The sequence below is a fragment of the Cinclus cinclus genome, chromosome 1 (genome assembly GCF_963662255.1).
Source record: "Cinclus cinclus chromosome 1, bCinCin1.1, whole genome shotgun sequence".
Lineage (NCBI taxonomy): Eukaryota > Metazoa > Chordata > Aves > Passeriformes > Cinclidae > Cinclus > Cinclus cinclus.
Genome location: NC_085046.1, coordinates 96,874,288 through 96,890,210, shown reverse-complemented (window position 1 = coordinate 96,890,210; position 15,923 = coordinate 96,874,288). Strand labels below are relative to the sequence as shown.

Sequence of the window (15,923 nt, the reverse complement as noted above, 5' to 3'; positions counted from 1 at the left end):
GCAGACTTAGGTCCCACTTGGAGACAACAAATGAAAAAGTCTTCTAATTTTGCTACAAGTAAGCAACAATGGCTAGACTCACTGTAGTAATATCAAATTTTTCCACCCTTGTGACGAACTGTAAATAATTTCCTTGTCACAAGAAATCCACAAGAGAATTCTGCAGCCAGTGGACAGGACTGGCTGATCCCAGGGCAGGCTAATGTGGATGATCAGCTGTATTTTACAAGATGTAAATAACTTACCTCTTTGTTTACTTCTGATTTCTAGGGTACCAGCAGTAACTCGTGCTACAAACCCCTATTTAGCTTTAAAAGTGTTTGGTGAAAGGACTGTTTTTCCATTGGCTAAAAATCGAAGTATCTATTTTCTTGAGCAAGTTGTGTGTCCCACACTGAGTTCTGCTCATCCTTTGACTAATTTTATTAATACAACTGAACAAGTAATTTGGCCAAAACAAAGCAAAGACAGACTGTAACTTGGGTTGTATTCTTTCCCCATGTAGACTGAAACATTACATTTTTCAATGTAATTACTTGGGTATCTACCAAATCCAAACATACTGTAAGAAGCCATCTCTGTGCCATCAAAGCAGCAAAATTACATAGCTGAGGAGAAAAATTCAGAGCCATTTCAGGCGAAGTAGTAGGAATGGAATCAGCTTACCTCAGGTAGCACATCTTCTGAGGCAGAAAAAAAGTATGTATAAACTATTAGTTCTGATGCAACTTCAATGTATTTTTCCTGAAAAAATGCAAACAATATTTTTTTATTTCCTAAACTTTTAGTATGTATCAAACAAAAGCTTTGTGACACACCTTATCTTCAAAGAGCAATTAGATAACATGTTTATGGCATAAGATTGTAAAAGCTCTATAATAAATGTAAAAAACCCCAAGAATTTATTACAAGCATGCACTTCAGTTCTTTTGAGAAGTTTTAAAAATTACTCCCTAAATTGCAAAAGGAAGTAACTTTATTTAGTCAAGCATCAAACCTTTAAAGGAGATTCACCACCAACATACACAAAAAGTACACGATGTCTCTTTTGCACATGCTCAAACATATGCTGGCTAGGAAGAGGCCTAATGAGAGGTCTGGAAAGGGAAAAAAAAAAAATCTCAGCTGGTGCAATCTGCAAAACCCAAACAAAAATTCACAAGAAAATGTCATACAGGTTTTTGTGCTGTTTTTCAAGAAATAAATTCCAAAATGCTAATTAATTTACTTTTTCAAGTTCTTATTCTATTGCATACTAAAAGAAAATAAAAACATTCCCACCCTCCCCACCAAATAACATGTTATGATCCTCAAACAGCATACTTAAATACGAAATTCAGATCTTACTACAAAATGCTGCTATGAAGTAAAAGTGCATGCCTTTTACTGGTCACAAAATCACAGGTTGAGCTAGACTAGAATGGACCTTAAAGATCAACTGGTCTAACCCTACCACCATGAGCAGGGACATCTTTCACCAGACCAGGTTCCTCAAAGCTCCACCCCAACTGGCCTTGGAGATGTGGCATTCACAATTTCTCTGGGCAACAGGTTCCAGTGCCTTACCACCCCCACAGTAGAGAATTTATTCCTCATATTTTTTTCTAAACCTATCCTCTTTCTGTTTGAAGCTATTGCCCCTTATCCTGTCAGTACAGACCTTGATAAAAACTCTTGTCTTTCTTGGAAGACGTCTTTATATAGTGGAAGGCAACAATAAGGTCTCCATCATTTGAGAGAGAAAATTCTGAATGTAAGTACAACAGCCAGAAAATGTGGCCTTAGAAATAAATATTCTTAACCCAGCACCAGTTTCCCATGCAGCCACACATATAGTACATATGGGTTTAACTTCAATATCTTGTTCTTTTTAAGTAAGTCTTGGCCCATCTCAAAGTCCCACATAAGTTTGAAGTCAGCAAAACCAGTCTCTGAGAAGAGTATACTTACCCTGCCACTCTATTAGCAAATTCAATTATGTCATCTTTGGTTCTAGGTCCTCTGTAGTTGTATGCCAAGTCACCTTTCAAGCTAGAAAAATAGACAAAAAAAGAACAGAAAGTTAGTCATCTAAACTACGTTTGCGTACGTGAAATTCCTCAACCTTCACATTTTCTACAGTCACCTTTCAGCAAGCGATAAGCAGAAGTGGTCAGCAAAATATAAAACACAATAATGCAATACAGTGGAATTATGTAATAAATGCTTATTTACACAGTATCTGATTTACTGACTTGTTAAAATTCTCAACATTCTTTCACAATTATTTTTTTCTAGTGCACAGCGGTCATTTACTTTGTAAGCACTCAGATCATTTTAGAACACTTGTTTATGACCATATTAAAAAGCCCCCCAAAACAAAGAAAAACCCCACACTCAAACCAAACCAAACCCACGTAACACTTATACTACTCAAGGATTAGTCCTTGTAAAATGAAAGAATATAAACTTTCAAAAACTTTTTTTATAATTTATATGTATCAAGTAATCTGTAAAACCTTTCACATTTATGTATTAAGTTCTGGTCAGATTATGGTGCTCTGCTGAGAGGGGATGTAGCATGCTTGCATTAGCAAAGTATGTTTTACTAATTTTAATACTTTCTCTGCATCCATATAGGTTTAGGAAATTCAGAGGAATTTTCAATGCTTCTATACACCATGAAAATTTTTCATCCTTAAAGATTATCAAGCTGAATACCTCTGCTTCCTTATTTGAGAAAACTAACTCGACAAGATTTATTATCATTAGGAATACTGTTTGCTTAAACAATAACCTGCTAAAACCCCCGTGTGTCCAGAGTAAAAAGTACTCAAAACTATGGAGTCATTATTTAATATGACAATATTTGGGTTTGAGACTTCTAAATGGACAGGGCTATTTTTAAGTATTTGTCATTAAATCACTGACAGAAATTCAATGGGAAAGTTCAACTTACAGTTTAATTGTTGGATAGCCTCGCACTCCAAATTCAGATGCAATACCTGAAAGAAATGTATTAATGCCAAAGTGAATCAAGACTTTTTTTCTCTCCTACCTTAATCTTTACATATGATTTACTACTCAAGCCACATAAACAACTGAAAAAAATACCACTTAGGTCAGTATGAATTACTTTACTTGCTTTCAAGGAAAAGCTTGCTGTTATTAAGCAACATCTTTAAAGTCTGGACTTCTCTCAGAGGTGCTGCAGGGCCCCAGGATAGCCTCCCAATTCATGTGCCATAAGTCAAATGTCATGAGAATCCTCTGGACAAACATGCATGGTCTGCTTGCAGCACAAGCAGTATGCATTCAGTATGCACATACAATTGACAGAAAATATCAGAGGCAAAAATTAAACATTAAGGATGAAGAGCTGTAAATATTAATGCTTGAAAGAAACATAGAAGACAATTAAGGACTCACGTGCTAGAGTAATGGCTAATGAGAAGTGCAATAGGATACTGCAGGTGTTAGAAAAAAGTTTTTAAATCATACTTCACACAAGCAAATGTCTACTGTCATGAACCTTACCAGAAGCAGATAGTTACCTGCTGCTTACTAAAGTGGTAAAACATAAGACAACTGCAGAACTTTCTCCCCAACCTCAGATTTGTTTGAAACCTTCCAACTTGCTCCCATTGATTGGAGGAATTTGCAACCATCCTTCCATTTCTGAACATAGCAACTGCCACCTTAAACTACACCTTCCAGCAAATTCATTTTTTTCCAGAAGTGAAACTACACAGTCTCAAAAAAAGGATTAAATAAGTCTAAAACTGTGACAATACTTGTGCAATTCCCTGTTGAATAACAATCCCTGCACTCAAAATGAACCTAGAGTCAATGCTTGTTACAAAACCATTCAGAAGCTACTAATGGCATGCCACAGCAAACAGATGTTGGATGTCTTGTGGGCAAAGTTCTCAGTAAGAGTTTAGAAATTGACCCGAAGGTTGTTCACCTGTATCAGGTGCAAGTACCTTACGGCACAGCACAACAAATAAAATTAGCAGCTCACCTACAGGCATCTGATTACAGACAACTGTTCTAAGAAATACAAGGATCAATGAGGATTATATGAGCATATGAGGATCAATTTGATTCTGATCCTTTTCTCTTACAGCTCTACTACAAAGAACTACAATGCATTAAAATGTGTATTAGAATACTCAATCACAAGAGCTGGCAACAGTTTATTTCTCCTAGTACAGCTCTTGTGTGTGCTTAGGAGAACTACAGAGACATTTTTTAATACTGTTTTTAAACATTACAGCCGTGGGAATTACCAAAACTCTCTCAACTTCATGGAAATTACTTATTTACATCATCACTTCTCGATATGAATACAGTAAAATACAGGCAAACAGCAGCAACTGTACCAGCCCCAGATGGAATATATTTCTATTGTTCTCACACACAGTGGACTCTTGAGGCTAACCCCCCTCCCCAATCTGCCCTGAAAAATTCAGCTGATACCACAGCAGGTGACTTATCTGCTGATACAAGAGCTGTATCCTCATTCCACAGAGCTACCAGAGGCATCATTTACTGGATGATTTCATATGTTCACTGTGATCTCAGCTCTCTGACAACAAGCTTCCCAAAGTTCAGCTCTTTCACACTACTTCATATTCCTATTAGAAACACAAACTGTGTGGAGCAAACCACTCATGTTCCTTCCCAGTGACATGTATACATTACAGCTGCATTTCCTTCTGATATTTTCAAGACTGAACTACTTCAATTTCAAAGAATCTTTAGATTGCAAAGGATTAAACAGAGTTAAGTTTTTCATATCCAGATGTAAAATTTCCACTTCCAAAATGAAAGTATAAAACTATTTAAAGAAGATTTATCAGACACTACGACACCACTAGCTAATCTGAAAACTAGGGCACAAAGGAACCCTTGCAGCTTTCATTAATTCTTATATAAGTAAAAATGAATTCTATGACAAAAACATAGTACCAGTTCTGTTCTAGACATAAGGCACAAGATTTCAGTACCAGGATGACAAATACAAATATTTCAGGGTAAGAATTCATACAATGTATATGATTTAGAATTTTATATACATGACTGGAAAGTTAGAGAACTATGAAAGCTAGTCCCAGTTTTGAAGTTACCTCGTTGCATGAATTTGAAACTTCCAATTCTCCAGACTTATTTTTCTATAGAAAATACCTTATCTTAAAGATGAAACATTAAGTCATATTTATTTGGTTTTATAGAAAAAAAGATATATACAATAAATTGGTCTTTGAGACAAAATAATTTTATCACAAATGACCAAACTCTCCTACATCTAAGCTCGGGAAAAACTGGAACACCACTGAGAAAAGTATACTGCATAACATTTTAGGCAAATACAACAAACCTGAATAATGAGATTTAATGGCTATAACTAAAAACACTATATGTATTTGGAAAATTTTATTACATATAGATCCCACTCGGGCCCCACTCCTCTCTATATCTTCCCTTTTAAATAGCTTCCTGGATCAACATAGATTGAAGTGAATTGACAATAAAGAAGCACACAAAGTAAGCACTGTTAAGCATTCAACAATCCTCTCACGTCTACCCAAACCACTTCTCTGAACCAAATGTTTGGGGTTTTCTCTGAAAAGGTCGATACATATGAAAGGCATCAGCAAAAAAAAAGAAAAAAAAAATAAAAACAAAACCAAATTCAAAATGAACATGTACAAAGAAACACGGGAAGAAATTGGCTGAGCAGTGACCACTAATGTTATGAATTAATTTATTTCAACAGGCTTTGTGTAGTAGTTTCAGGACCGATTACCTGAAATTAGTAAGAGCAAGAACACATGCACTCCTCCAGCAGTAATAGAAGGAACCTAAAACTGGATGCTCTCAAGAGACACACCACATAAAAATGCTTGTATAATAGGAGTATAAGAGGCATATTAAAAGCAGATATTTGAAATGCTTTTACCTTCCATTTGTCAGGAAGAATTCCGTACTCAAGCAGAAACAAATGTGATAAAAAGCACATACTACAGAAAGTTGTCACTTTTAGAAAGAAAAATCATCAGGAAATTTTTCTACAATTATTGTTCGCATATTTGTGCTATGACACAGAAGAACAACTACAAGAAACAAAAAAAGAATAGTTTCAAAACAGGCTGTGATGAAATTACCCCTAAACAAACCATACTTACTAGAAAAGGAAGTTGCATCCATCTTCCCAACTTTTACTGGAGAACCCATGTTTCTCATTTCTATGCCCACTTCATTCCACACAGGCTCTAGTTTCTTACAGTGGCCACACCAAGGTGCATAAAACTGAGAAGCAAATATATTTCATTAAAAAAAAAATTAGTAGAAATTGATTGTACAAACCAGTCACAGTACTCCTTGTGCCTCAATAAAATTGCAAGTTATTTAGAAGGTTAGCATGACAAGCAGCATTTATGAGTTAGTCCTTTTTTTAATACAAAAGCACAAGTTTGAAAAGAATACATTAAATTCCTGCACTATTATTTCTTACTTAGGAACAGACAGGGTATTTTTTTTTCTAAGTTAAAAGATCATGTAAACAATTTATCCAGGAATATGAATTTGTCAACAGGCACAGGATAACAATGTTTTGGTAACAAAAAATAACAGTAAAGGTCAGAATTTAACAGAAGTTGAATTTTGTTTTGCTATACACTGATGATAACTTCCAAATTAGCACATATACTTTTCCCCACTCAGAAATCACTAATCTGGGTAATACAATTTTGAGAATTACAATACATATTTGGGTGAGAAAGGCTGTGTTACCTCGTTCACAAGCAAGCTCAACTTTTTTAAAAACACTCTTTGTCCCTGAAATAAGAGTCACTGAATCTTTCCAAATAATTTAGAAAAGTAACAGGGCTGTCATCTTTTTGATCTTACAGTGCTAACAGAAGTCTAGAACACAAATCAGCTGATATAATTAATGAAAGGACTAAAAAAATTCTCAACAGATGTTACCACCTCTCAGTGTGTTAGGTAATCTGCTTTTCTTTTTTAGGGACTGCAAAATGTAGACTGAAGCCTATTCAGCAGGCTATTCAGCAGTTTTTGCAGCCTATTCCTGGTTCACCCTGAACAGCAGACAGATTGCTTATCTATATCCTGTCAGAATTACTGCCATGAAGTTTTTCTGCATCATGTACAAACTATTTTCCAAACGATGAAGCAGCCTGACTAGAGGGTGTAGCGCTGTGAATTCTGTCTTTTGATTCCACCAGCAGATCTTCCCATTTTTCTTATATACTCACATCTACAAGCCAAATATCATCTTTACGGTTTTCTTTAAACCTAGAAAGAGGAAAAAAATCCAACCAATAAATTATGCACATGAAAATAAAATAGTGAAGTGCATGTGTGAAACAGGTAAAGTCTACAGTAAGTTAGTATAAAACTATAGATACAAGACTTCTGCTTTGTTTCTTTCTTTGAGGGGGGAAAACAGAGGAGATACTTATTTTTTGGTATAATATTGCTCCTGTACATGATACTACACACACAGCTGTGCCAATTAGGTTTCTCTACTTCCTAAGATAAAAAAACCAACAAAACAGAAAAACAGAAAGAAATAAGAAGACACACCAAAACACGCAGATGTTTGACTAGCTTGTGGAATCTGGGGGGAAGAAGTATTTTGCAGTTGTCTGAGTTATATTAAATAGATTTGTTGTTGTACTTTTACTTACGAACTAATACAGACTCAGAGCATTGGTTTAAACTGTTAATCTTAGCTTTACTAAATGTAAATTATCTTTAATATGAACATGCAAAGCAATTTTAGTTTAACGTCAACACTCTACTATAGGCGTGTCAGTTTACAGTTCTAATAAAGTTGCAGACAACCAATAAACCAACTCAATGGAATAAAAAATGATTAAGTTATTGATAAAACCCAGATAGACAGGCACTACTGAATTGATAAATGGCACTCAAATTAACTGACTGGTTTTCTTAACTGTAAATCTGTCACTGAATTCTAAAATCTCTAATACAAAACTAAGCTTGATATATCAAAGTTCTTTGGTACTTCAAAAAATGCTGCTTACACATTTCACGGTTGTCACTACAAGATCCCATGAATTATTACATTAGTTAACTAGAGTTACATAGAGAATTAAATTAGCTAGAACTTTAATCTAAAGTTTATTTTTGCAAAAGACAGGCTTTGTGAAAGTGACTAGGACTGGGTCTAAAGTCACACACTATAACATTCTTCCTGCACCACTCTTCTTGCAAAATGAGCTATTTACATACAATTATGCAGTAAGTGTGGATCTACACTCTAAGATCCAATTAATATAAGTTATAGCCCAGCTTGTCAGTTCCCAATATGCAGCATGCCTATAAATGGCTCATAAGCAGTAGGCAGAATCTATTATATTTCATTTAAAGCTGAATCTGTAATAGTCCATAATGGTCTTGAAGAAACACTAATGCTGATATTGGCTTACTGTTTGACAGAAATAATTCAGAAATCATGAATACAATCTAATTACAGCATTGAGTGTTTGAAACTTAGAATTGCAGCATTTCACTGGTAAATTTCAGCCTATTTTATTAATGGCACCCCAAGGCTGCAATGCTTGAACAGCAGCAGGAAAGGTATTAGCAGAGGCTATGCTATGGAACTGCTAAAAGAAAGCAGCATTTTCAAGTAACAAAACTGCTTAGTTGACAACCTCACTAAAAATCTACTTCACCACCCTAAGCACTGCAGAGCTAATGAAAGAACCAGTGAGAGCCCAGCATCTCCTGAGAACTCCAAGAGAGCTACAGCTAACTTCCAATTACAATGCCAAATAATTGGCTATGATGCAAGAGGCAGAAAGCAGTTACTGAATCATCAGATGCGAGGCTGTGTTTCAATTTAGAACATCACTTTTCCTTTGTATAAGAAGAATTTACAATTAAATGTTCCCCTTCCTCTGCATAGTACAACTGTTAACTTTGTACACAGCAAACTGTAAAGAGCATTAATGTACTGAGAAAGGTAGACTGCAACCTTGCCAGCAGACAGAAAGAGAGAATTAAACATCTGGAGGATGAGCTTTCCAACAGAGTTTAATAACTTTGACCTAAGACTGTATACAAAGTACCGTAGTTTTTATAATAAATTTCAACATACTTCTCATCTACAAGCACCTATTTATTCAAATTCCACAGAAACTAAAATCTGAAGTGTAACAAAACCCCAACTATCAAAACTCACTCCAGTTTTGCTAATGACAATGATTAAATTACTAGACAATATTAAGAAAGTACAACACACCGCTGAAGAAAACCAGAAATCTCTCTACAAATGAGCAGTCAAGCATTTTCTGAAGATGCTGTTTCTGTGCTCTATAATTATGCCTTTCCAGCAAAAAACATCACTCTCTCTTTCTAACTGTCCTTTGCAATCCTCTTGTCAGCTGACAGAAACACTGGTGGTAAGATGATCTAAGCGTTGCACGTCTTTGAAACAAAATTATTTGTCTCAATCCCATACATCTTCCTAACAACATGATGGAATATCTCTCAGCCCCCAATTAAACCAAGCACTCCACTAAGTCATCAACAGTAAAAAGAAACCAGCATGAAGCAAAACTGAACATCAAGATCAGAATTCCAAGGGCCTTAAAACAACCCAGCTGCTGTATCTATTTCTTGCTTCCCCCTTGCACTGTTTCTGAGGCTTCTGATCCTGGTTTGAAGCCACCCCACAGAAAGAAAAACACTTCCCTTTTAAGTCAGGTTGCTTATCTGCTTCATTATCATACTAGAACAAACCCACACCCATCACAAGAGGAGTACTGACCTGAGGCAGCAGATCTGCTATCAGAGCAGCCCAAGCCAAGAGGAGCCAGAGCTCATTTTGTGCATCCCTCCCGCAGCCTAGCTGGGCACAGCTCTGCTCGTCTACTTGTTTTCCCATATCCTGTACGCTTAGGAAAGGGACCCGTGCCTTTTCTAGTCCACACTGTTTACAACTACTAAAATTCAAACAGAAGAAAAAGCTTACAACAGCACAACGTCCAAAACGTTTAGGGATCTATAAAATGGAAAACTTGAAACTCCACCAGTCACTGCTCCCTGGTTTGGAATAAATTTAAAGTAAAATTTAACTTGTTTGAATTAAATTTTAATTTAAATTGGTTTTCTGATGTCTCTCACCATTCACCAATTAGCTAAAAATAAATTCAAAAAAAATTCCTCACAAAACCTGCCCCGAACAATTCATCAGTTCTTACTCTGAATTGCAAATACATGCATCTGTATAGTTTTCGTAATTGAAAAATTCAAGTGTTCTAAAATAAGATTTCTTATCAGTTACTTAAAAAAGGTATGTGACAAAAGAATCATGATTCTTCGCTCCAAAACAGCACGCACATTTATATACACACATGTGGAAACGTGACACATGAGTACAGAGAGGCAAAGTGAATGCCTCTTCAGTTCTTGAAAATACCAGCCTGTTTTAAAAACAAGCTTTGAAAATCAAGTCCAAACAGTTCCCATGCTACAGTTTTTTTTTCACAGCACCAAAGACACTGCTGTGTCTCTCCTGAGAGCTCATTTCACATATTCCCATCCTCTCACCTATAGAACCACTACGCATCATCTGATCTTTCGATTAACAATAAATATTGTAAAAATGTGAGTGGTTTCCTGACAGTTTAGCTCTTTGACGCAATTTATAGTGGATTGAACCCTCATGAAAACATCACCTTTAACTGGCTGAATTTATCCCAAAGCAGTCATCTAATGCCAACTTCTCCCCTAACAACTATAATTCTCTATACCTTCTCTTTCAATTCCTATAATTGTGCTGCTTTGTAGCACTTGATATCACACTGCTAATCTGACTAAGAAACCCAAAAGAACATTTGGGTAATTTTCTTGGGAAACAGCAACTATGTGGCTATCAAACTGCTACAGCAAACCAGTACACCAACAGTGACACTACACAACCAAGTTCATGGCAAGACTACCCACTTCAACCCCAGCACAGTCGCTGGACTAATTCTGTTGTTAAGGCACATTTTTACACAAATATTACTGGCACTTGAAGCAGCCATTAACTAGGCCTGCAGGCCTCTTTCTCTCTTTTGTTTCTGGCCACGTGTGAACACACTTAGACTCGTTCTCCCAACCCCTTCTGGTAGCCTCTAATGTGCCACAAACTCTAAGGAAGAACCTGGTTAAATGCAAACAGCTTTTATTTGTGGCAGGACTAACACACCAATGTATTTACCTTACCAAAAAAGAAACAACAAGCAAGGAAGCCACATAACATGTATAGAAACACCACCACAGTAACAGCTTTAAAGAAGCAAAAAACTTAAATTGTCCCTTCATTAACTGAACCTCCTTAACAGGAGAGACTGAGGAGAGACCTTATGGGAGTCTACAAGCTCCTCAAGAGAGGAAGCAGAGACTCAGAAACTGATCTCTCTGGTGGCCAGTGACATGACCCAAGGGAACAGCAAGAAGCTGTGCTGGTGAGGTTTAGGCTGGATGTCAGGAAAATGTTTTTCACCCAGAGGGTGGTTAGGCTCTGCAGAGAAGCGGTCACAGCACAAAGCCCGACAGAGCTCGGGAAATGTTGGACAACACTCCCAGGCAAATGGTGTAACTTTCTGGGAGTCTTATGGAGAGACAGGAATTGTACTTCAATGATCCTTGTGGGTCCCTTCCAACTGAGGATATGCTATGATATTTCAGGCCTCCATCTTTCTGACCTTCCTGCTATAAAAAAGCCACAGTCTTTTCCAGTGTAGCTTTCTTGACAAGCACACTACGCATGAAGTTTGGGGTCATATTACCCACATGAAGACAAACGATATCTTGGCAATTAGGCAAGACTCCCCAATACTTACGACTCATCTAGATCCTCCACAAAACCCGCACCTGACGCCACCACATGTGCAACCACTGCGAGGCAAAGGAGAAGCGTTCCATGAGTGATGCCCGAACCAACCCGGGATGCTCACCCACGCCAGCTGACAGGCTGCCTTCCCTCCCGGCCCCTCACGTCCCCAGCGCTTCCTCACACTCCTGCCTGCCCCAGCGCTTCCCGCCTCCCAACCCCACCGCTATTCACCCTCCTCTGCCCTGTAGCCCAGCCCAGCAGAGCCGGCGCCGCCCGCCCGTCACCTGCCGCCCAGAGGAGGCAGCGCTGCCGCCCGCCCGGCGCCGCTGCCATGTTGACAGAGCCGCGGCACGGCCGGAAGGGGAAGCGCCGACCTCTCCGCACGGCGCAGGCGCGGATCGGGCGGGCGGGTCTGGGCAGGTCCGGGGTGTTCGCCCGGCCGGGGGGCGCCCGGGGGCGCGGCGGGGAGGCGAGGGGAACACCGCGGGACACGGACTCTGTCGTGTCCCCAGTCTCCCCAGCCGGGGCGAGTCCCGTTCAATTGAGTCAATGCTCTTGGTCTTTGGAAGAATTAGCCTCTTCCTCCCTCCAGGAGGAACGTGCGTGCCGCCTGCCTTGCTGCTGTGTCAGCAGCCTTCCTTCAGGCCTAAACGTGCTCGGTTTAATGGCCGTGTCGTTCCCTCGTTCTTTCAAACCTGTTACAGTCTTTCCTATCTTCAGCTACGGGATTTTTGCTGCCAATGCAGATCTGCAGGTCCTGGTAGGGCAAGTAGTCCCGCTTGTTTAAAAACTTCAATTAAAGATTGTTCAGCCTGGAAAAGGCTCAGGAGAACCTTATTAATGTGTGTAAATACCTGAAAGGGGTTGCAAATAGACCACAGCTGGACTCTTTACCGGTGGTGCCCAGAGACAGGACAAAGGGAATTGGCCATAATGTGAAACACAGGACATTGTCTCAGAATGTGAGAAAACCATTCTTCACTGCTGGGGTGACTTGAGTGCTGCCCACCTCAGAGAGACTCAAAAGCCACCTGGACATGGTCCTGAACAGCCATCTCTAAATGGTCCTGCATGAGCAGAGGGTTTGGACCAAATGATTTCCAGAGCTCCCTCCCAACCTCAACCACTCAGATTCTGTGATCTATCCAATTTCAATTTTGATTCCTGTAGTGTAAACTCTTAACCTTTCTTTCTATATTAGAATTATGTTCTTCAGCTCTACGTGCAAAAGGATAAGAATAGATTCTTTCCAGGGACCATGCAGTTCCTTTGAATTAAGTGTTTAAGCCTTTTTGTCTAATGATACGGTCTGTTATCTCTTTGAAAAATGTGTACAAACAGCAGACCCTGAAGTTGCTTCATTTTTGGGCTGCTCTGTGTGTGTGTGCACACATGTGCTTGTACTTCCATGGATGTAGATACATGTTCTCTTGGCTACTCATTACCTTCCACACTAGGCCATAGCTGATCTGGTGAAGACATCCTGTTCACTTAATGCTTTGTGGATGTAGCCTGTTGGATTCATCAAATAATCCCCAGAGTTGTCCAGCCCTTTGCAAAAGCCAACTTCCATAATATAGGCTGAGAAATAGGTCAAGGACTGAGAGTATATGCAATAGCTCACATTAGACTTCTGAAATATTTGGCCTATGGTAGATATGTTTTTCCCTTCTGACATTTTGCAGACAGATGATGCAATATTAAGACTATTTCAGTTTTGGTTTTTATTTTTTCCCCCTCCCCTCAACCTCCAATGATGGGAGAACTAACAAGTTCCTGACATCTGTATTGGATAAAAGGTGACAATTCACTGAATGCAGAGAATTTCTGTTCCACAGCATTTCACCTTCTGTACACCACAGTTAGCTAAGTGGTGTCTGTATGCCTGACCAAATGAGAGATGGCATCTTTTTGATCCTAATCTGACTGCTGTCTAGACTGAGACAATGAAAACAATTTACTCCATGAATCCGTTAGTAGAAAATCCATACGGGAGAAAATGACCATAGCCAAGTAACTGTTAAATTACTATAATCCTATTCTCTTACTCAGACAGTTCATGACTGCCTTTAAATAACTTTTAAAGGGAAATAAACATTTTCTATAGCTTTGTAGAGATTTGAATGAAGCTCTTTGTACCCCCTCTAGGTCCTATTTGTCAGCTTTGAGTTTTATTCCTTTTGCAGGTAATGGAATATGATCTAACTTTTGCATTTAGTGAGCCAAACTTGTCTCCTGAAAAAACATCAACCTGTACGCTTCTTGAGTTACTTTATCTTGAATTTGAAGGAGTTGCTGTATATTTACTTCTTGGTAACTAAATTTACACTCACATAGACAGCTCTATGCTATATTTGCAGTTTTTGCTGAAGCTTTACTGTGTAAAATCTGTATAAGAGGTAGTTCTTGCACTGCAGCCAAACAAAAGTGTAATGGGGAAAGCATGTAACATGCAAACCAAATAAGCTGGATAATGATAGATGACATCCAGAGAAATGTCAAAGGGTTTTTGTGTTTTTATTATTTCTGCTATGGGCATTTTGTTTGAAGAAAATGCAGGGTTGATGTATTACTATTAATACTACTATTAATAGTTTATTAAATAGTTTATTAAATTTATTAATAGTGGAGAATTTCATGTAGAAAAGGGATGATTTGGTATATGAACTGAATAGGACATAGGAAAAGAAAGTAACACAGTGAAGGGTAAGAAGCAAAATATACAAAGAATATACTGTTGAAATCCTAGGAGATCCTGCAGGAAAACGTGGGAATTATATGGAAATTAGCAAACAATGAAACATTGAAAATTGAACATACGAGGATCCAAAGACTCCTTCCAATCTATATTGTGTAGGATGATGTAATGGTCCTGCTGTCCTATTTTTTTTTAAACCTGATAGATGGGGAGTTTCAACGAAGAGCCAGGCTTTGCCTTGTGGCCTTGCCTTGAAGGGGGATTTGCAGAGGACTCTTGCTGTTGCAGGATTTTTCAGTTGGTTTGTGCAGGTTGTGCACTCTTCTTGCTCTGAAGGGCATGGGAAAGGATTTATATGTAACTGTCTAAATTATATGATGTGGACTTAGTTTTAGTGGAATGTGTGAACTTCTGCTTTAAGATAAATAATCTCTTTCAAATAATTTCCTGTCTAAGTTTAATTAACATTGTAAACAATATCTAGGTTGATTTAAATACACATTTGTATAAATAAAATGCCTAGTAAATTAAAATTCTTTGTGCACATTTTTATTGTTACACAGTGGGTAACACGTCCATGACACCATATTAAAGGAGACTTTCCTGGGGGAAGGTCCCAGGAAAACCAAAGGCAATTCAATAAAAAGGGTAACTTAAAATGAGGCATGAGGGAAGCATATCTAGACACTACCTTTGGCCCTGTACTAACAGTGCTAAACTTGTGGCCTGTGAGCTTGGTATGACTCACCAGAACAGTTACAGAATCACAGAATGGTTTGGGTTGGAAGGGGCCTTCAACATCATCTAATTCTAGCCCCCCTTCTGTGGTCAGGGACAGCTTTCATTAGACTGGGTTGCTCACAAGTCCCATCCAACCTGACCTTGAACAGTGCCAGTGATGGAGCATCCACAGCTTCTCTGGGCAACTTGTCTCGCCACTGCCACAGTAAAGAACTTCTTCCCAATATCTAATCTAAACCTGCCCTTTTCCAGTTTAAAGCCACCCCACCTTGTCCTGTCATTCCATGCCTCTGTAAGAAGTCTCTCTCCATCTGTCTTGTAGGTCCCCTTCAGACCTTCAAGATACTGAAGGAATCTGGTACTGGAGGTACTGAAAGGTGCTCTGAGGTCCCACTGGAGCCTTCCCCAGGCGAACAACCCCAACTCTCTCAGCCTGTCTCCACACGAGAAATGCTCCAGGCCTTTAACCATCTTTGTAGCCCAAAGGTTATTTTGGCTTATAACCTGCTCCTGATGCCTTCCTTCATTCCTGGGAGCCATGAAAGCTGCCAGTGGCTAAATATAGTAAATTACTTGTTAGCGTCAGTATGCTCCCAGCCACCATCTTGCTAGGGCAAGTCA

At 38.6% G+C, this 15,923-nt stretch overlaps 1 protein-coding gene across 3 annotated transcripts in view; it reads right to left on the bottom strand.

Annotated features, from left to right (window-relative positions):
- The window catches only part of TMX3 (thioredoxin related transmembrane protein 3), a 29,176-nt gene extending 16,980 nt beyond the window's left edge, over window positions 1–12,196 (bottom strand). For 2 of the 3 annotated variants that reach the window (XR_009932961.1, XM_062487602.1), the window contains exons 1-8: window positions 12,148–12,196; window positions 11,871–11,925; window positions 7,263–7,302; window positions 6,171–6,294; window positions 2,939–2,984; window positions 1,951–2,031; window positions 998–1,097; window positions 667–744 (exon numbers count right to left, since the gene is read on the bottom strand). Coding sequence is in view for 2 of the 3 variants with exons in the window: in XM_062487602.1 (XP_062343586.1) it covers window positions 667–744; window positions 998–1,097; window positions 1,951–2,031; window positions 2,939–2,984; window positions 6,171–6,294; window positions 7,263–7,302; window positions 11,871–11,925; window positions 12,148–12,196 (573 nt within the window). In the remaining variant the exon portion in view is untranslated. Of the gene's footprint in view, window positions 1–666; window positions 745–997; window positions 1,468–1,950; window positions 2,032–2,938; window positions 2,985–6,170; window positions 6,295–7,262; window positions 7,303–11,870; window positions 11,926–12,147 lie in introns of those variants that run through there. The other variant, XM_062487616.1, reaches the window with a different exon arrangement.
- Window positions 12,197–15,923: the final 3,727 nt, after the last annotated feature.